At 49.0% G+C, this 20,511-nt stretch overlaps 1 protein-coding gene across 1 annotated transcript in view; it reads right to left on the bottom strand.

Annotated features, from left to right (window-relative positions):
• DCTN3 (dynactin subunit 3) overlaps positions 1 to 15,427 on the bottom strand; it is a 62,499-nt gene extending 47,072 nt beyond the window's left edge. Inside the window, exon 1 of the mRNA XM_078674697.1 lies at positions 15,271 to 15,427. Within this exon, the coding sequence (XP_078530823.1) occupies positions 15,271 to 15,375 (105 nt within the window). The 5' untranslated portion in view covers positions 15,376 to 15,427. The remainder of the gene's footprint in view (positions 1 to 15,270) is intronic.
• Between the last annotated feature and the right edge of the window lie 5,084 nt (positions 15,428 to 20,511).

Below are 20,511 nucleotides of genomic sequence, written 5' to 3'. Positions count from 1 at the left end.
TTCTAACAGCCCATTCTGGCCTATGGAGAACAGGTAGCCTTGCAATCGTGAAAAACCGAAAATGGCTGTAATTCACTATTAGGACATGTCACACACACCAGGGCTTGCCCTACCTTATACATACAACGCACCCTGCCCTTGGGCCTACCATAGGGGTGACTGATATGAAGAAACTGGAAGGTTTAGGGACTGGCAAGTGGGTGCCCAGCATGACAGTACCAGACTGCACGCAGGCTCTGCAATGGCAGACCTTAGACACATTTTACAAGGCTGCTTCTGCGGGTGGCACAACCAGTGCTGCAGGCCCACCAGCAGCATTTGGATTACACGCCCAGGCACACTCAGTGCACTAGACTAGGGTCCGACAAGTAAACCAAAATAGCCAAACATGGAATCACTAATCCATACATCAATTTACAATATGGAGCACTTGCACTGTGGCACTGGATAGCAGTGGCACAGTGCCCAAAGCATACAACACCAGCAAAAATACACGAGGCAACAGAAAAAATGGAAGGGAGTCCCACGCCAATGGTGCCAGGTCTAACAGCTATGCCAATGCTTGTTATTTCTAGCCTATATAAATGCCTTAGAGGCTTTTTTAATACCATGAACTCACGACCCCCCTAAAATAGGTTCCTGTTTAGTCCCTGTACTATTGTAAGCGGACGATGCAGTTTTAATCCTGCACACAGCAAACGGGTTGTAATTACTTTTTAATGGTTTCAATTATCTCTGGCCCAGATAATACCCGGTGAAAAAAAAATGCTTTATTGTGGGGATCGAAGTTTTAAAATCAAAAGATTTTAATGATTTAGGCCTTAAGTTTAATGAGAACATGAATTGGGAAAGACTTAATTCAGAGAAAACGGAATGGAGGCTTCTTCTGAATTCAATTTTAGATACTAGGCTAAGAAGTTTGGACACAAACCTCTAGCAGAAATGATCAAGCTCTATAAAAGTAAAGCCCGTAGCGTGGGCACATAAGGAGCAGTAGTAGGGGGATATATTACTCATATGGCCTTATAGGGAGCAGAGGATACATTTTAAATAGGTTAGTAGGGACCCCAAAAACCAGACCAAGTTGTATTACTCATAACGATCTTGAGGTAGGGTTTTTGGAACACATGGCAGGTTCGTCCCTATTCAATTAGGGTGCAAAGTTTGGACCACACAAGAATTGGGCTACACTCGAAGAATAGTCAAAGAGTGTCTTGCGAAGAGTAACATGATAGCCATTCTATGGCGTATGTATATTGTGCTTTTATAGTCATTTGACTGAATAAAGTTGACGAACACAGCAGAGTCGACGTCTCCATGTGAAGCTGCAGGGTGACAGAAAAACGATACCCCCCCCTCTATTTTGCAAGTCTCCCAACTCCAGGGCTTTAAGGGGGCCGGATCTCACGAGTGCTGAGCACCTGCAGTTTTTTAAAGGGGGCCTCGTAACGGGTCTCTATCGGGCTCTGTTTTGTGCCCTGGCACAGGCGGTCAGTTTTTTCCAGACTGCAGTGGCAGCAGGCACATCTTGTGCGCGTGCTCACACTGCTCACTTCTCACTTGTGGAGGTTAAGTCATGCCGTCATGCCAGGTGAGCGTTGTAGGGGATGGGAATCCTTTAAAGAGAGTCATTTTCTCTCTGGATTTCCCTTCTCCTTTTGAGAACTCAGGAGCAGCAAATATTGTTGTGGTGTCATCAGGGCTTTAAGTGGAAGCGTTTTCAATATTATATACAAACCATAGTTGCTGCTTATTTATCTTATGCAACTAACAACCAATGACAAATCCAATAGTCCTGACTTGTCGTAGGTATGTTGTTACGTGTACCATATATCCAGGGCTTTAAGTGGGCTGGGGCTCCCCGGTGCTGAGCACTGGCAGTTTTTAGGTTTCGCCTGGGGCACGGAGCTTTAGCTCCGCTCCCCAAGAGAAATCTGTAGTCTTCAGTAAGGGACACTTGAATCCGCCCTCTGTTCCATTGGCTAGCTCCATAAATGGAGGCTAGCCATTGGAACAGAGATCTGTCCGTCCTTTTTAAATCACTCACCCTCTGCTCTTCAAACCTGCTGCTCGCAGACCTCAGTTTCGCCCAGACCACCCGTGCAGCGGATTTAGCGTTCACGGCTGTTGGTACCGGGACACTCTTGGCGCCATTTCCGGCGCTTGCCGCGGCCACGTCCCTTTTCGAGGCCACGCCCCCTTCCTAGCCCTCAAAAGGCGCTGGATACAAACGCCAGCCAGATCGACAGACTACCCCTGAGGCGGAAAGCCGGGAGCACGCACTTTTGTATACATTGCTTATTTTAAAAATCGAGTGTCACTTTATTCCTGTGCTTTTTAAATCACTCACCCTCTGCTCTTCAAACCTGCTGCTCGCAGACCTCAGTTTCGCCCAGACCACCCGTGCAGCGGATCTAGCGTTCACGGCTGTTGGTACCGGGACACTCTTGGCGCCATTTCTGGCGCTTGCCGCGGCCACGCCCCTTTTCGAGTCCACGCCCTCCCCCCCCGCCCCTCCCACGGACCCATAAATCATGTGTAGATTCCGGACGCGCAGCGGACGAGCGCAGCGGGCGCGTCGATTGCGCGCCTAAGGCGCGCCTAAGGCAAGCCCGTCTGCGCCCGTCCGCGGCCGACCGGGGCTAGGGGCACGCCACTCTGCTCAATTAACCTCTTACTCCGCTACACAACTCCGCAGTCTTCAGGGCCCCTGGCCTCTCCCTGCCTCTACTCGTTCTCATATATCTACACTGGACCTTTCACCCGCCCCTTCATCTCCCAACCCCTCTGCTCCCCCCACTTCCTCCCACCCTCCCAGAGAGGTCGATAGCCCAGCTTCACCTAAAACTCTTTCAGCCTATTACCTTAACACCCGCTCAGCAGTAGCCCACTCACACGAACTGTCGGTGCTGCTAGACCTCCACGCACCCGATCTCCTCTTTCTAACAGAGACTTGGTTTTGCGTGGATTCTCTCCCCACCCTACTGGCCACCCTTACTCTCCCTTACTATGCTCTCCGAGCAGACCGTTGCAATGGCAGAAATGGAGGCGGCGTAGCAGTGATTGCTCGGTCCGACCTCCCCTTCCAATGTCTATCCCTACCAGGCATTGCCACAACAGAGTACCTAGCTATCCGCACTACTTCTATCACTCCTCCTCTCACTTGCATGCTCATTTACCGGCCCCCGCAGTCACCCTTATCCTTCCTCCCCGATTTTCAAGAGGTACTATCCACACTGACGGTTAACAACTCCTCCATCCTACTACTGGGAGATTTTAACTTCTGGCCTTCAGACCCAGCTGAATGCCCTTCCTCTAGGGAATTCTCAGATACACTCTTATCCCTCAATTTTGTATCACATGCTCATTCCCCCACTCACGTCAAAGGACACATTTTAGACCAGATCTGGTCCTTGAACTGCCCAATAGACTCTCTGACCATCTTGCCTTGCACTTGGTCCGACCATCACTTGATCTCGTTTATCCTTCCCATCAATCCCTCCACTAGGCCCCCGCTTCCAAAGAATGTCCGGAGAACCTAACTGCAGCATTAGCTTCTTCCTATCCTACCCTACAAGGCCTTTCCACCCTTTCTCAGGCCGCTGCCATTGAACATTGACTCTCTTCTAGTTGCAACTCAATCGCCCCATTGAAGCGGGTATCCTCTAAACGGGAGAAAGATGCCAACTTATGGTTTAATGAGGACCTCAAAACCACAAAACTGGCAGTACGCCGCGCCGAGCGTGCCTGGAGGAGGAATTACTCCCCCCCACTTAGAATTGAGCTCCTCGCTCAATATAAGAACGCCATCCTGGCTGCAAAAACGGCCTACTTTTCTGCAAAGATCCATGCAGCTGAGAATAAACCGAGGGAAATCTTCTCGATTGTCCACAACCTGGCTTTTTCCGACAGGACATCCCTTAAGCCCTCCCCGTCCCAGGACCTTTGCCATTCCTTGAATAACTTCTTTTTCGAAAAGGTTGCTACTATTAAAACCAATATTCCCTCACCCTCCCCGACCTTTGTTGACCCTCAGTACCCCCCACCTAAAGGACAACTTGATGTTTTTCCCCCCTTGACTAAAGACTCCTTGGCCTCAATAATTCCTCTTGTCAAATCCGGATCCCCATTGGATACTTGCCCTGCACACATCCTCCGCCACATCTATACCACCTGTCCAGACCCCCCCCTCCATTTCCTTAACAGTTCACTTTCCCAGGGGGTTGTTCCCAACCCTCTGAAAACCGCTGTTATCGTCCCCATTTTAAAAAAACCTGGCGCTGATCCTTCGATCCCCGCTAACTACCGCCCTATTTCCCTCCTACCATTCCTGGCGAAGGTGCTCGAACGCCATGTCACCAGGTCCCTGAGCACCTTTGTGGAGGAGTATGGGATCCTCGCCCCCCACCAGGCCGGTTTCCGCCCCGCACACTCTACGGAGTCCGTAGTCCTCTCGGTCCTTGACAACCTCAGGGAGGGAATGGATACCAACCAGACCCAGGCCTTGGTTCTCCTCGATCTATCAGCCGCCTTTGACACGGTTGATCATACCATCTTACTTTCCCGTGTCGGGGCGGCGGGGATCGGAGGCTCCGCTCTGGTATGGCTATCCTCCTTCCTGAGGGACCGCACCCAGGCTGTCCGCCTGGGTGAGTTTTCTGCGGACTTCCAGAAAGTTCAGTGCGGGGTCCCCCAGGGTTCCTCCCTCTCACCCCTTTTGTTCAACTTGTATGTTGCCCCTCTCATTTTCTCACTACAACAAATGGACGTCAGCATATATAATTATGCTGACGACCTCCAACTTGTCTTCAACCTGTCTTCTTCCCCTACCTCCATCTCAAATTTCCAGTCTATTATGATTTTTATCCAGGACTGGATGAATTACAACCACCTGAAACTTAACCCGGATAAGACCGAGCTGGTGTTAACAGGTGGTTGCTCCAGTCCCTGGTCCTCACTCTTCTGGCCCCCTTCCCTAGGTTCCCCCCCGGTACCCTCTTCCTCAGTTAAAACTCTAGGTATCAAACTCAATTCTCAGCTCACTCTTCACTCCCAGGTCAGCTCCGTGGTATCCTCCTCCTTCCTGTCACTCCGCACCATCCGCAAGGTATCTCGTTTCTTCACCTTCGAGGCCTTGAAACTGATAATTTTGGCAATGGTCATCTCCCGCCTGGATTATGGCAACGCCCTATATGCAGGGATTCCTGCATATAGTTTACGGCGGTTGCAATTAATCCAGAACCAGGCGGCAAGATTAGTGTTCAATCTCCCGAAGTCTCATCATGTAACTCCCCTTCTAAGATCTCTACATTGGCTTCCTGTCCGTGAACGCGTCCAGTTTAAACTTGCCTCCATCACCTTTCTAGCTCGACTGGGCGCGACTCCGGCCTTCATAACATCTGCAATTGTGCCCTATGTTCCAACCAGAGAATTGCGCTCCTCTTCGCAATACCTGTTATCAGCCCCCCGCTTCCAGAGAAAGAAATGGGGAGGATCAAAGTTTGCCACTCTTGCCCCACTTCTGTGGAACTCCCTTCCTCTTGAGCTCAGATCCACATCTCTGTACCCTCAATTTCGGAAGAAACTTAAAGCCCACCTATTTGCCAAATGCTTCTACTAAAACCACTTGATGTTCCCCCTTCCTCTTCTGTTCCCCTACTCCTACCTTGGAGATCTGTCTATTGCAGCGCCATGAAACCGCTGGTGAAAGTGCGCTATATAAATATTTTAAACTCAAACTCAAACTCATTCACGGACCAGATTCGTGGGCGTTCCTGCATTCTTTTCGCTCTCCATCCTTTTCGCATCGTCATCGGGCGGTAGGCGGAGTTTCGTTTTTTTTTTTGGGTGTTTGTTCTCGTCATTATGCCGACCACGGCCGCCGGAAGAAGTCCAGGTGAGTGCCCGTTCCCGCCCCCCTCCCGCTGTCCGTTCCTTTCCCGCCCCCCCTCCCGCTTCCGTGTCTTTCCCGCCCCCACCCCCACCCTCCCGCGTCTTTCCCGCCCCCCTCCCGCTGTCCGGGGTGTCCTGGGCGACTTTCACTTTCATTTATATCAGAGCACTTTTTGTCACATCTGGAAGGGCTGTGGGGGTGGGCAGGGGTTTTCTGTGTCTACATTTTGACTTGGGATGGCTGCCCCCGGCAGGTTGCGCTGGATGCTGGGGGCCCGCGAGGCATGGATGCTTTTGCAAAATGGAGCGGGGGCGCGAGAGCTGCCCTCCCTCCCGACACCCTTGCAACTCTTGGCACATTTTTCACTTGCAGAATTTCAGACAAAGAGGCAGAGGCGAGAGCTTCGACTTCACAGAGAGGATTAGAGAGCGGGGAGGGGTGAGACGGGCCAGTGAGGGGGCGGCGGGGGGACAGCCGAGGAGAAGGGCACGGGGAGAAAGTGACAGGAGAGACGGCAGGACTGGGTGGGGGTGCAGAGTATAGAGGGGGTGGGGGTGCTAGACAACAGGTGATAAAGTAACAGGACAAAATCTAAGCCGGGGAAAAGAAAGTAAGACTCCGGAGTTTCGGACATAAAGATGATCCAGAGAGAAATACTGGAGACGGCAGTGTGTGCCACAAGTGCGTGGAGGGGGCAGACCCCCAAAGAGAGCGCGCCGGGGTGACCGCCGTCTAAGAGGTGGCAGCTAAAGACGGACTGGCGAGAAGCAGGGGAGAGTGAATGGGTAGGGTGAAACAATGAGGGTGCAGGGCAGAGACACTCGAGGAGAGGCCCGAGGTCAGCCGGAGCAAGGGTCGGGAGGGTCAGCGAGGAATCCGGAGCATCAGACACAGCTCGAGCCCCTCCTCCTTGTTTGTGTGGGGGAGGGGAGAGCCAGGCTCAGAGTGAACTCTTGTGAATAGAGTTTTGGAAAGTGCTTGACTCCTGGTGAAAGTGCTTTGGCCATGGGTGCCCCTACAGTCAGCGCACAGGGCAGGGGAGTCTCAGACGCTAAAGGGGGCAGTGTGACCCCCACCCCTTCGAAAATAGCAGAGATCTGTCTGAGCGCTCAACGGAGACTGCACCCGGTCGTGCCTGCCAGACAGTATCCGATCAGATACTGTATCTCGGTCTACCAGAAAGTGCCCCCCCCCACACACACAAAAGTTCCCACAACCACGCTTTCTAGTAGCAGAATGTTCATGGAGGGGGCAAGAGCGACCAGTGCGAGCATCTGCAAAAAACTGACTGTAAGAGGTCGCAAAGTTGGAAGGGAACTTCAGCAACATGCATAACAATAACTTATTCCCAACAAGGGTGTAACATTTCAGAAACTGCTCTAAACCTCACCCTCCTTGTATGTGGATTGACCCTTCAACCCCTGCCCGCCCAGGAACTAACCCCATCTACCCCAAACAAACATTTCACTCTCCAGAAGCTACTCGCCAACAAACCCTTTACTCCCAGGGACTAACATCCTTTCACTTTCCATGAACTACTCACTAACAAACCCTTTACTCTCAGGGACCAACACACCTTTCACTCTCCTCACACTGAACGCCATAAGCACCGAGCTCACCTATCAGGAATCACTCCCTCACAAACCCTTCACATTAACCACAGGCCAACAAAACCTTCACACTCCAAGAACTTCTAACCGAGGAGCGCACAATCACGCTTTCCTTTCTGAACAAATATGTGGTTGGCAGGTGACATTCCACACACCCCTCCCACCCCGATATGGCGGGGGGGAGGGTTGTAATACAGGGTAGGACAGGCGACACCCGCCTATATTCCCACTGCCATTGTTCACCGAGTCGTGGAATTAGGTGTATTTGTAATTCTTTGTACTGGATTGGAGAGCCATGTCTGTCCCTCAAATCCCCTCTACCTTGGTAAGTTTTTCCACTGTCTTAATACATTCTGGTGCCTGGAGATATTTTTTCTACATCTTCGCATTCTGCGCAGGCCTCGTCTTCCTTTCTGAAAGTGTCGTGTGCAGGAAGAATACAACGAATACATTACATTTCAGTGTGTGGAGATTGCTTCCAGCCTACCACAGGAAAGAAAGCGTCTTCTTCGTTCTATTTCACAATTTGAAAAATGTGCCTTTTGGAAAAGTTCACCTCTCCTCTTCCAATCGCCTGGCGACGATGAACTTTGTAAAGCAGTGGGCTGTGTGTGTCAAAATAGATCCAATTCTTTTTAAACGAGCACGTGCTGCTCTCGGGGGTCATGGAGCCGAAGGAAGCGCCCAAGATCCTCTCCTCTCCCGTGCTTTCAACGGATTGGGTCCGGCCCGTTCAGGGTTGGATTTGGGGGTGTCAGAGGCAGGTTCGTGGGTCGGTAATTGCCTAGAAGTGTGCTTTGTCCACTGGCACGTGGAGAGTTCTGCATCGCAACTGTGTCATATCCTGTGTCCTCCCTGCAGGCCTGTCCTGGTCCTCGGAAGAGGCCTCTCTGCTGATGCTGGTGAGTTTAACGAGATCTACTACTGGAGCCAGCAGGTCCTTCCGCCCTGTGGCCTGCTCCATGGCAGAGATATGTGTTGATTGTGTCGTAGTTACTGCGTTCGTTGTTGTGTGGACTCACACATTTGTGGTAAACTATATTTAGTCATGTCTGAGCTTTCGGCACACACCACATCCTTCGAGGGATACTTGTTTTTTTTTTTTTTTTTTTAAACCTTTATTGTGCATGAAAAGAACAAATACGGGCCCACAACCGTCGGGTCGGACACGATACTTCAAGGCACCAATGCAAGTAAAAACAGTCCCCCAGCGGCATCAGGTAAGTGAGCAACAATCAATGGACATTACAGTGAAGAGACGCATGGCGCCGGGGAGAAGGAGCAATGAAGGTTAAATTTTAAAGTTTTCTGGTCGAAATAATTTCAATAAAGAATAAGAACAAAAAATTCTGAGCCCGTACAATAGCTTCACTACATGAGCAGGTGGCTTCGATACTAAAAATCAATGGAGGTGAATACATCGAACAAAATGGCGGTACAAAGAAAACGACAAGAGCAGCAACCAGGATGCACGTACCCCCAACTGTGCCACCCCCCCCCTTAACCCCTATCGCGGACCCAGAAAGAAACAGGTAAAGAAAGCGCAGAAAAATAGAAAATGAGGCCCATAGAAACTAAATGACAAAAACTAAATCCCTCCCCCCACCCTACAGCAATGCGGAGGCTACGGCCTGCCCCCCCCCCGGCAGAGTGTCTGTCGCCCACTAAAGAACCCGAAATATAGACGAGAAAGGAAAGAAAGAAAAAGGGGAAAAATGGAAAGAAAAAGGAAGAAAAGCCCTAACAGCAGAGAGAAAGGGAGCGAGAAAAGAATAAACTAATCCACTACTCCCAGAAAAGGAAAGGTGAGGAGGAGCCCACCCAATATCAGGATCTCCCGGACATCCCAGCCACATACACCATCTACGCCACATGCAACAGTAAATTCGGAAGACATGAATCAAAGAGAGGGTCAGAATCTGTTACACCCAGAACCCCGGGCCAGCAAACAACCCCCCGCCAATACATCAGGAAGAATAAAGAACCGGACATTTACAAATAAATCGTAGGCAGGGAAAATCAGCACCTGAAACGCAAGCAACACAGAAAAATGCAATTCAGTCCGGATCTCCGCCAGCCGATCAAACAAAACCAATGAGGGAAAAATCGTCAGCCCTGTCCTGAACGTCCAAATTTCTCCAGGCATGGCCACCACTGCAAGCACTCCCCAGGCAGAACAAAGGAGCAAGATGGCCGCCCCTGACCAGGAAGAAGCAGAGGAGGAGGAAAGAAGCGCCCCCAGGCAACCACAAGTTCAGCGTCCAAACCGATGAACACCCCTTCTAACGCAGAATAAGAGTCACTCCACCACAGTAGAAACGAGGCTCCAGAGGCAAAAACGACGAGAGAGGCCAACAATTGGAGGGTCAATAAGCCGAGCCTCGGTAGCGATTGCGCAGGCTTAATCACAGTGTTCAAAGTGAAGGGAGACCTTGTAATCAGAGTTCCATCAATAACGAAACACACAACAATGTTGCCAGGGACACATCGCACCTCCGTCCCCTCATTCTGTAACATTGCATCCGCATCAGAAGTAGTTGGAGGCAGCAGGGTGTCAGCCAGCCCCTGTCTCGGCACGCCAGGTATAGCACCCTCCATCTTCAATATCAGCGCTCGGATGTTTCGACGCCATGTCGCCCCTAAGTCAGCAAGGGCAACCAGGATATCACCATTAGTCAGGCCGCATTGCGACCGTAGCCGGTCCGCACTATTCAGCGGTAGCCCCGGATCAGCTGCAATCACGGGGACCGGCGGGCCAACACAAAGCCGGGACAAGGAAGCAGCCATCTCCCCGTCACAGAAGGCAAGCACAGTCGTCACCCCGTCAGAGAGCCCAAAATAGGGGGAGGGGGGGCCCTGCCGGTACCGTAGGAAACCAGACGTCCGAACCATCAGTGAAAACGCGGCCCACAGCAGGGGGGGGGGCCGCGCAGGACGAGAGTCACCTCGCTTCGTGCAAATACGGGCAGTCCACAGTAGAGAAGGCGCCCCAAGATGGAGTCCGTGCCGTTTGCGAATAGCGCAGCGGAGGGAAGCGCCGAGTGAAGGGCTCCAGACGCGTCAAGAAACACTCCATACGCAGAGGAATGCCCACAACACTAAAAGGATTCACTCCCTCCGCCGCCGTAGCCGGACACGCTCCCGCAGCAAACGGCACCGTCCAGCGGTGGCGAGCAGTAGAGGTCTCCCAGGCAGCCTCGGATGTCGACAAACGTTGCGAGGGTTGCTTCAAATCAGCTGGCGAAGACCGTAAAAGAACGCATTCGGCAGCAGCGCGTTCATGTCTCCGTTGCAGCACGGTGCAAGTAAGGATAAAGTCAGGATATCAAAGCGAAGTCAGATGGCTCGCGGAGCCGGGAGCCTACACGTCCGTCCCGTCCGCCATCTTGGCTCCTCCTCCGGATACTTGTTTATATTACACTTGGGAAATCTCATAACTGTGTTAAAAAAACATTTTATATATGCTGGTACATGATTTTGGGGTCGTCATACGTGTCCTACTCCATGTAAGCGTCCTCCGTTATTGCGTTTGTCAAATACTATATATATCATACACACACAAGGTGTTGAAGGGAACCAGAGACCCCGGGTCTCAGTTAGAGGGTCTGTGTTATCGTTTTGTGAAAAGCACTGTACAGTAACAGTGCAGTCTTTTGTAGTGCTCCGATATCTTCTAGAGATGTGCCCTGCCTATGACATGAATCCACTGAGATACGTTGTATCGCTATATTAAACTGTACCCTGAAGGTGTTGTACACAACCTCTCAGGACACACTAGTGCCTTTGGCGTGCGCTGTCCTAAGAAAGATCTGTGTGTTAATTTGTCTGTGTCAAACACACACAGTTAGGGCAGACAGGTCCCTTTGGAAAGATCCTATCCATGTCCAAAACGCGTTCTCCTTGCTGCAGTGTGTCAAACTTTTGAACTGGTTCTTTAAACGCAATATCGAAAGGACATGGCACAAAAGCCATTTGATATCTGCCAAAAGCCTCCTATAACTATGTCCTGTGGCACAGGCCCTGTGTCCACCTGTCGTCGTATGACCCTCTACTACCTCAGACGCCCCGGTGGGCCCTGGGTTCCCGCCTCGTCTCCTCCAGATTCCAGATTTCTCCCCAAGCTTACAACTCTCTGCATATGGACACAACTTTTTTTCTCTTCGGTGTCGACACGACTTCTTTTACCCCCCACCCCTGCCTAATACTGATTGTGTCTACCCAGCTTCATGCCACTATCCCTTGCTTCTGCCATGTCGGATGCACTGATGTGTTGCAAAGCTGCTGCTCTTTCTTTAACCGTTTGTGGCACTGCTGGTTCGCGCTCTCCTCAGCCGCTCTGGCTGCCAGAAAACTGCAAAAATTAAAATAAATGCCACCTCCGCATATCTAGGCACCTACGCGGGGCATATGGCGCTACCTATGTCTGTGCTATTCCAACGCCAAGCCAGGCTGAGATCCGCGGATCTTCAGCCCCAGCCTGCTGGTTCGTGTAGTCTGACGGTCCAGGCCTTGGCGCGGTCACTGCTGGAGTCTGGGGGTGCAGTCCGCCCTGGATATCTCATCCACCCTTGGCGTGCCCTAACCCTCACCGCTGCCCGGATTCCAACCCCCAGACTTCGGAAACTGTAAAACTACAAGCGAGTTCTCTACGACCTTGACAAACTCGCCTGGGGTGGATAGGTTTTTCATCTTTTTGTAATTTCTGTATCTTTCTTGCTGTTACTTGGTGTTTATAATTTGTTTAACAAGTATTGTTGCATTTGTTTTGCTTTGTACGTTTCTTCTAGTCCAACCCAACTAGTTTTATCACTGAGGGCATTTCCAGAACTTTAAAGAAGGAACACTCGCTGCTTCGATCCCGTGCCCCGCAGCGTCTGCTCGGACTTTGGGTCCCACTCCAAACCTCTTCGACGTCCTGACATCTGCCCTTTGCCCACCGTCTCTTCCAGCCTTTCACCCTTTGTATTTGCCCCTTCCAACCACTTACACTCCAGTGTGACACTCGCTGCCATCTCGTGCCTCAGGTCGTTCATTCTCCGGCTCCCCTTTTAAAATCTGCCCCTTCCGTCTCGTGCTCTTTGCTACCTGCCCGTTTGTCACATACCCTTTCGTGTCTGCCCCTCCACGAACCCCGTCTGTTACCTGTGGCCCCCGCTCTTTCTTGACTCACACCTCTAGGGTACCGCTCGGCCTCATTTCTCTCTTGCCCCTGATATAAATACACCCGCCCCGCAGCCTTCGGGAATGTCGCGACGCCCTTAGCACACTTTAGCAAATCCTTTCTCGCTCTCGTTTCTGTTGAAGGAACGGAGATGTTTTCGAGTTAAAAGGGTTGTTCCACGTGGAACAGTTTCTTGTGGGAATGTGGTCAGTTCTGCAGTCAATTATTTCCCTGTCGTGTCTGATCGAATAGGGCGCAGTAAGGTGATGTGTGTTTTTTATGGAATTGTTAGTTTATTTAGCGCACACCGGGTATGCGCATTGCTTCTTGGCTCTTTGATTGAGGTGTTATAGTTAGCTGGCACAATGAATGGATGAATGGGAGGCTCCAGTCATGACCCGCAGTGTAAACAATAGTAGATGCATAAAAGTCTCGAGCTCTATGACTGGGATACGAATCTGTGATCTGCCAGAGTTTGGCGGAAGTGCGTTGGTCTGGTGACATACCTTAGGTTCAGATGTGTGACCTGCAGGTTACAGTGGCAAACTCAGCTCGCGGGGGCAAGGCACCTGCTACTGTCGTATTGGAATTTGTAGCTGCAATGTTCACAAAGATAGAAGTATGGAGCAGGTGGTTTAACCCACTGAGCTCCAGCTCTCCGGTTAAAGAAGTGATCAGGCATTGCCTTGCCTGGCATCCCCCACCCATGGCTACCCTGCCCGGTCGAATCTGTGCAATATCACGGGACCTCATTACCTGCACACGTTTGATGCGTTGGATATCTGGTCAATGTTTATAGCGCTTTCTAGTTTGCGTCTTCTAGGAGTTATGGGGTGTGATTTACCCCTAGTGGTATTCTGAGGTCCGGTATCTCTCCGGCCACATGTTGCGAACTGTTTAAAGGGCCATCTTGCAGGTTAAGGGAAATCCTTTAAGAGAGTCATTTTCTCTATGCATTTCCCTTCTCTCTTTGAATCTTCGGAGCAGCAACATTGTCGTGGTGTGACCAGGACTTTAAGTGAAAGCTTTTTCAATATTATATAACACAACTAACAACCAATGATAAAGCCAATAGTACTGACTTGTTGTAGGTATGATAGTGCCTGATGTCAGGGCTTTAAGTGGGCTGGGTCTCAAGGGGTCTGAGCACCTGCAGTTTTTTAAAGGGGGCCTCAAACCGGGTCTCTATCGGGCCCTGTTTTGAGCCCTGGCACAGGCGGTCCGTTTTTTCCCCGGACTGCAGTGACAGCAGTGACAGCAGTCCGGAAAAAAGTGCCAGGGCGCAAAACAGCCCGATAGAGACCCGTTTCGAGACAGCAGGCACATGGATATACGCTGCCCACACTGCTCACTTCTCACTAGTGGAGAAGTTACAGCATGACGTCATGCCAGGTGAGCGTTGTGGGGGAAGGGAAATCCTTTAAAGAGTCTCATTTTCTTTCTGGATTTCCCTTCTCTTTCTGAAACGCAAGAGCAGCAACATTGTGGTAGGGTCACCAGGGCTTTAATTGGAAGTGTTTTCAATATTATATGTAACAAGCCATAGTTGCAGCTTATTTATCTTTTGCAACTAATAACCATTGACAAAGCCAATAATCGTTACTTGTTGTAGGTATGATGTTACTTGTTGTATCACACATCTGGATGCAATGACAGAAACAGCAAAATACAAGTCGAGCGGCACACTATGGTAAACAGATTTTTAGCCTAAGTGTTTAAAGCCACGCCCCTAATTACACTGGCCACACCCCTTTGAGAGACCCCCCAGTTTTTTCATCCCACTTAAAGCCCTGCTTGTTGTATAATATATCTGAATGCAGAAACATAAAAATACAAGTCTGGAGGCACACTGTGCTAGGCACAAATTTTTAGCTTACGTGTTTTCATGCCACGCCCCCCTAAGAAACCCCCGCCCCCAGTTTTTTCATCCCACTTAGAGCTCTGCATATATCTGCAATGACGGAAACAGCAAAACACAAGTCGGGCGGCACACTATGCTAAGCACAGATTTTAAGCCTACGTGTTTCAAGCCACGCCCTTAATTACATTGGTCATGCCCCTTTGAGAGAACACCCCCCACACACACACACACAGTTTTTTCATTCTACTTAAAGCCCTGCCCTACTCTGACTTGACATTTTTTTCTTGCCATGTAACGTTCCCCTAGCCTGGTATCTGTTTACTCAATACAAGTCAATGTTCAAATTAAACCAATCCTATTCCAACTAAATGTACATTTTTCCCCAAAGTTTCCGTTATATGCATTCACACATTTTGGCATGGTGCGTTTTAACTGTTTGGTTGCTCACCTCGTAATCCCGCTGTTGCAGACTTAATTCCCTCCACATTAGAGGGTGACATTACTGTAGTAGGCAGGATATATCAAGCAGCACCCCCAGCAAGACAGAGACCAGCTGACAGAACCCCGCGCAAAGAAACGCTGAATCTATAAACCCGTCTCCTATCGCTCCCCGACAGCGATCACACAATGCAAATGGGATTTACCAGCCCAGATCCCTCACTTTGTGAGTATAGTCTCTGGCAGGGACAAAAGCTATTCCTATGATAAAGACTGTCCATATTGCACTGCGCAGCCGCCAACTTACCTTACCACCTCCCCGGCTTTCCCCGGGTCTCCGCTCTCCGTAGAGTCGGCTTTCCACATCGGCCAGCCGGGCCTGGAGCTTCGTTACATCCACACAGACGTCCATGATGTCAACACACGCCCTGAACAGCCGATAACATCCGAAACTCACGACACTTCCGGTGTGGCACTACATCAATTACGCTTGGTTTCCGGAAGAGATGGAAATGTCGCGGCCATCTTGGAATGGCACTATATCCAGAAACCATGATGAATTCATAAACTCCATATTATATTTTTGTAAACAAGTACTTGCTTTTAATACAAATATGCGCCAACAGAAGCCACTTTAACAAAATTATCGACAGGTCCTATGTCTTAGGACTCATTTTTGAATAAACATAGGAAAGAACTGCAGAAAGGACAGACAATTGCATCTCATAGTCTAAGCCAGTGGTCTTCAAACTTTGTTCTGTTAAGCCCCCCCTGAGCAAAATGTTTGGGGGTCGGGCCCCCCTCAAACATACGAAAGGGTAGATCGAAACAGGAGTAAGAAGACTAACTAAATCAGCAGTATATTGGGAATTCCACTGGGCAAAAGCCCCATCCAGGTCCTCTTATCAAAGCCCCATTCAGATCTTCTCTGCAAAGCACCACTCTGAACTGTACTTACAACGTCCTATTCTGAAAGCCCAACAAATTTGCACCCAGACCATAGTTGCCAAGGTGCAGATTTACAACTTCTGACGCATCCCTGTAAATCAGCAGGGATGCGCCAAGAGAGATGCGTCATGCAAAACTACCCGTGCGCCACTATGGATGCGCCGCATTTACAATGTGGTGCGCCGTGGTGCACGGATAGGCAGATGCATGACGCATCTGATAGCGTAAAGATGACGCAGTGCTGGAGTTGTGTCGCAAGCGCGACGCAACTCCAGCACTGCTCAGGGGTGCCCTATACTTGCTGTGCTGCGTCACTCCTTAGACCTGCTACAAGCAAGAGTACGTTTTTGATGCAACAGGGACGTAAAAGTGACACAGTGACATCTTGTAGATCTCACTGCGTCACTTTTAAGGGGCTTCCATGCGACGGAACGCCCACCCTGCATACATTATACCTGATGCAGGTATAATGTAGCGCTGGGCTTTACACTGTGACGCATCTCACTAGATGCGTCACGTTGGAAATATGTCGCATAGTGGCGCATTGTTTACGCCGCCCCTGCATCACAAAAGTGACGCAACAGCAGTGTAAAAGTGACGTAAGGGTCTTGTAAATCTGCCCCAAAGTTTTTAGACTGCTTATGTGTCACATTCTCATGGTTTCAGTGAGCATAGGAGTAACATTCAATGACCAAATGTACGACACTTGGAGTAAGACTTGCCCGTGACCAAAAACAAGCAATGAAGGGCATGGAAAGTGCTAGATATCAGAAATTGCACACTTTTAAGCAATTAGAAGCATTAAAAAGTTCTAGAAACTGTTAAAAAACATTTGCAATGGAAGGTCAATAACCTACTACCCCCTAATGACCCGGCCAATACAAAAATTAGGAGAACTGCAAGACTCCAGAAAGTACTTCTTCCCCTTATGTGTTACTTTAAACAGTAATTATAAGAAAAATGCACTTTAAATTGCGTTCTGGAGCTCTCTTAATAATACCTGACTGATAATAAAAGTAAACACAGACTAAAAAGCCATGGTAAAAATGTATACAGATAAGTGTATGTAAAGTTCTATTTAGATGATATTTCTAACCCAGCTGCGGCCTCCGTCAGTGAGATGTATATCTTCCTGGGGCCTGAAAAGACTCTCCAAAACATGGTCCTCAGTGTCATTTATAGCGACGTCCTCCGATGGTGGCAAATGGTCGTACAAAAAAATGTCACCTACCACATGCTGGCTTATGAAACTGAAATACTAAACATGCATGTATTCCTAATATACAACAGAAACCCTTGCTGGAATTGTAAAACATCCACAGGCAATGTGCCACCTTTATATCAAAGTGAGGGACAGGTGCTCTGCAACCCCAGCTCTTCACTACCGTATGAATTTCCGAGGCTGTTCCTGCTCTTCCTTACACGATTCCAATCCATTTTCAGGAAAAGCCCACCTGCCTTTAAAAATAAGGCCGAAAATGCACAATAACAAAAACATGTTAAAACTTCTAGTGAGTGCATTCTGGGGCTTCTGCTTGCCACTGGGGTGATGTGGACTGGCGCCCTATTTGAGATGACTCTACGCCCACAGTTTGAAGACCACTGGTCTAAGTTTACACACATGTCCATTTACAACCCTGGGCTCCTGCCCAGCTCACACCGCTCCTAATACCTGTCACATCTGGATATATACTCCAATCTTTGCCGCCCACCCCCAGACAGACCTCTCTGTGCACACATTGCTGACTGATCTGTCTGCTCACACAATATTTGCCTTCCGTCCCTGCCCTTTCTGATCATATACTGTTCTGCTTAGACACTACCCTGTTCTGCTTCATTGGCCCTCTTAGGGCCCTCTCTGCTCCCTGACATTTCTTCTTCACACCTTCCCTTTTGCTCCCTGCTGTCTCTGCTTACATACTTTGTAACGTGTGGAATATATATTTTCTCGTGTTTGCATTAGGGTTGCCACATTTCCAAGAGAAAAATACCAGCCATTTGTTGTAGCTTTAACTCCTTCCCTGCTAGACTCATCCCCCCCCCGCCCCACCCCAAGTCTTTTTTTGGGCTGTTTGGGGTAGTTGGCTCTGAGTCCCGTGTGTCCACGCCAAATTTGTATCCTTTTCTTCCAACAGCCTGATTATTATAAAGGTCATCAAGGGTTTGTGGATTTCCCTGCAGGGGACTGAGAAATTAGCCAAAATATAGCAACATTTTTGTTTTGTTGAAAAATTGGAAAAAAGTACTGCAGAAGAAGGCATCTGTATTTTCTCTTGCCAATAGTATCAATAAAGGATTTGTGGTACTAAAATCAGCATCTTCCCAAGGTTTAGGAACAGGCATACGTTTGTCTGAAAATGAACATTTTCTACACAGTTTTAGCAGTGAGACTTGGTCTCACAGACTAGAGAATCAAATATTTGGGAGAGGAAATCACTACTCCAAGAGAGCTAATATCTCAGGAGAAGAAAAAAAGGCACTCATAGATTTGGGAAGAGATCAAAATATAGTGATAAGGGAAGCTAAAAAGGAGGGAACATTGTTGTGATGCGGAGAACTGGACTATTTTTTATTTTATTTTATTTTAGCGATTTGTATAGCGCCTGGTGACCCAAGGGCATCCCCGCGCTGTAAGGAGATTGTTTATCCTGTAAGGAGAGGGAGGGAGGAGGAACAGTTATTTCGGGAATAGGTGCGTTTTCAGTTTTTTGCGAAAGGTCAGGTAGCTGGCTTCCAGTCTGAGGGTGCGTGGGAGGGAATTCCATCTCACGGCCGCTTGCACCGAGAATCGTCGGCCTCCGGTGCGGGTCCTTTTGAATTTGGGGACGTTGGCCAGGTGCTCACTGTCTGAACGGAGGGATATGGATGCTTTGTAGGGGGTGACCAGGCTGCTGAGGATAGTAGGGCCAGATCCGTTGATAAGTTTGTGTGTTGTACACATGGCTTTGAATTCCACCCTTTGGCGAACAGGGAGCCAGTGCAAGGCCTTGAGGGCTGGTTTTGCTGACACTCTCGAAGGAAGGTTCGTGAGCAGATGGGCCGCAGCGTTCTGTGTCCGCTGTAGTCTAGTCAGGGTGGCCTCTGGAGCGCCCAGGTAGACCATATTGCTGTAGTCAAGACGTGACAATACTAGCCCCTGGATAAGAAGTTTCCTAGAGGGAGGTGGTAGTAATGGGAGGATCTTACGGGTGGTGCGCATGAGCCCAAAACAGGTGCCAGCAGTTTTGGCCGCTTGCGTCTTCATGGTGAGCTCCGGTTCGAGCCATACTCCAAGGGTTTTGATTTCACGCTTCGGGGAGGGGATTTCTCCGAATACGTCGGGCCAGACTGTTGGGGGGATGGTTGCCCATTGTTTTCCCAGGAGCATCACTTCGGTCTTAGACCCATTTAATTTTAGTGATGAATCACTCATCCAGCTGTGTATTTGGGTAAGGCAGTTCGCCAGTTTCTCTGGGTGGTCGGCTAGTTGGGATAGAGAGACGACCAGTTGAGTGTCATCAGCGTAGCTTACCATTTTTATGTTAAATGGTGTCACCACGTCTTCCAGGGGAGCCATATATGCGTTAAAAAGCGCAAGTTGACTATAGTCATGGGATGAAGAGACAAGTAAGTGAAAATACTTGTTATAGAAAATTGATGAGCAATCCTACAAGAGAAGCAGAGGAATTAATTTCCGACAGACTCTTCACTTGAAAATAAATGGGATTGCTAGATGAAAGGGAATTTAAATCTATACACAATACGTGCCCAGGATGCCGTTAATCTACACACTTCCCAAAATCCATAAATCATTAGCGAATCCCCCGGGCAGGCCGATTGGGTCCAGCATAGGAAGATTAACTGAACATCTTTCAGAATTTGTAGATTTATTTTGGAAATCTTTGGTAGTGAATTTACTGTTTTACCTCAGTGACACCATAGATAAGATGTGGTGTGGGATCAGAAAATAAGCTTTGTCACACTAGATGTGGTAGGATTGTATACCTGCCTTGAACATGGCCAAGGCAAGTGAGCATTGAAACACTTCTTAAGTAGTAAGAGTGCCAGTTTACATGAGCTCTCAAGTATGTTGTTGGAAATGAGTGATTTGATATTAAAAAACAACTTTTTCCTCTTTGAGGGGGGAATGGTATCATCAGATCAGAGGTAGAGCAATGGGATCAAGGTTTGCTCCCTCTTACGCAAATATCTTTATGGGGCTGTTTGAGAGGGAGCATGCCTGCTGGTCCATAATGCAGGCAAATGGATGGATCTTATCCTTTTTTGGGGACGTTTTATAGATGACATTCTGGTTATTTGGAGCCAAACCAAAATGGAGCTGTTGGAATATGTTGATTATCTGAATACCAACAGCCATAATGTAAGTTTCACGATGTTCTATGACTCAAATAAGATAGATTTCTTGGATTTGCAGCTATATATGGCCAATAATGAAATACAGAGCAGACTCTTTCGAAAAGCTACAGCTACTAACAAAATTCCCAGAGCAGACAGCGCACATCCGGCTGCGGTTAACAGGTGTATATTTGGGGAGATGATACAAACCAGAGAAACTGCAGCAGTGAGGAAGATTTCAGAACCAGCCTGAGGGACTTGAAAA

This window comes from Lissotriton helveticus, chromosome 2_1 (genome assembly GCF_964261635.1).
Source record: "Lissotriton helveticus chromosome 2_1, aLisHel1.1, whole genome shotgun sequence".
Lineage (NCBI taxonomy): Eukaryota > Metazoa > Chordata > Amphibia > Caudata > Salamandridae > Lissotriton > Lissotriton helveticus.
This window is presented reverse-complemented; position numbering and strand designations above follow the sequence as displayed.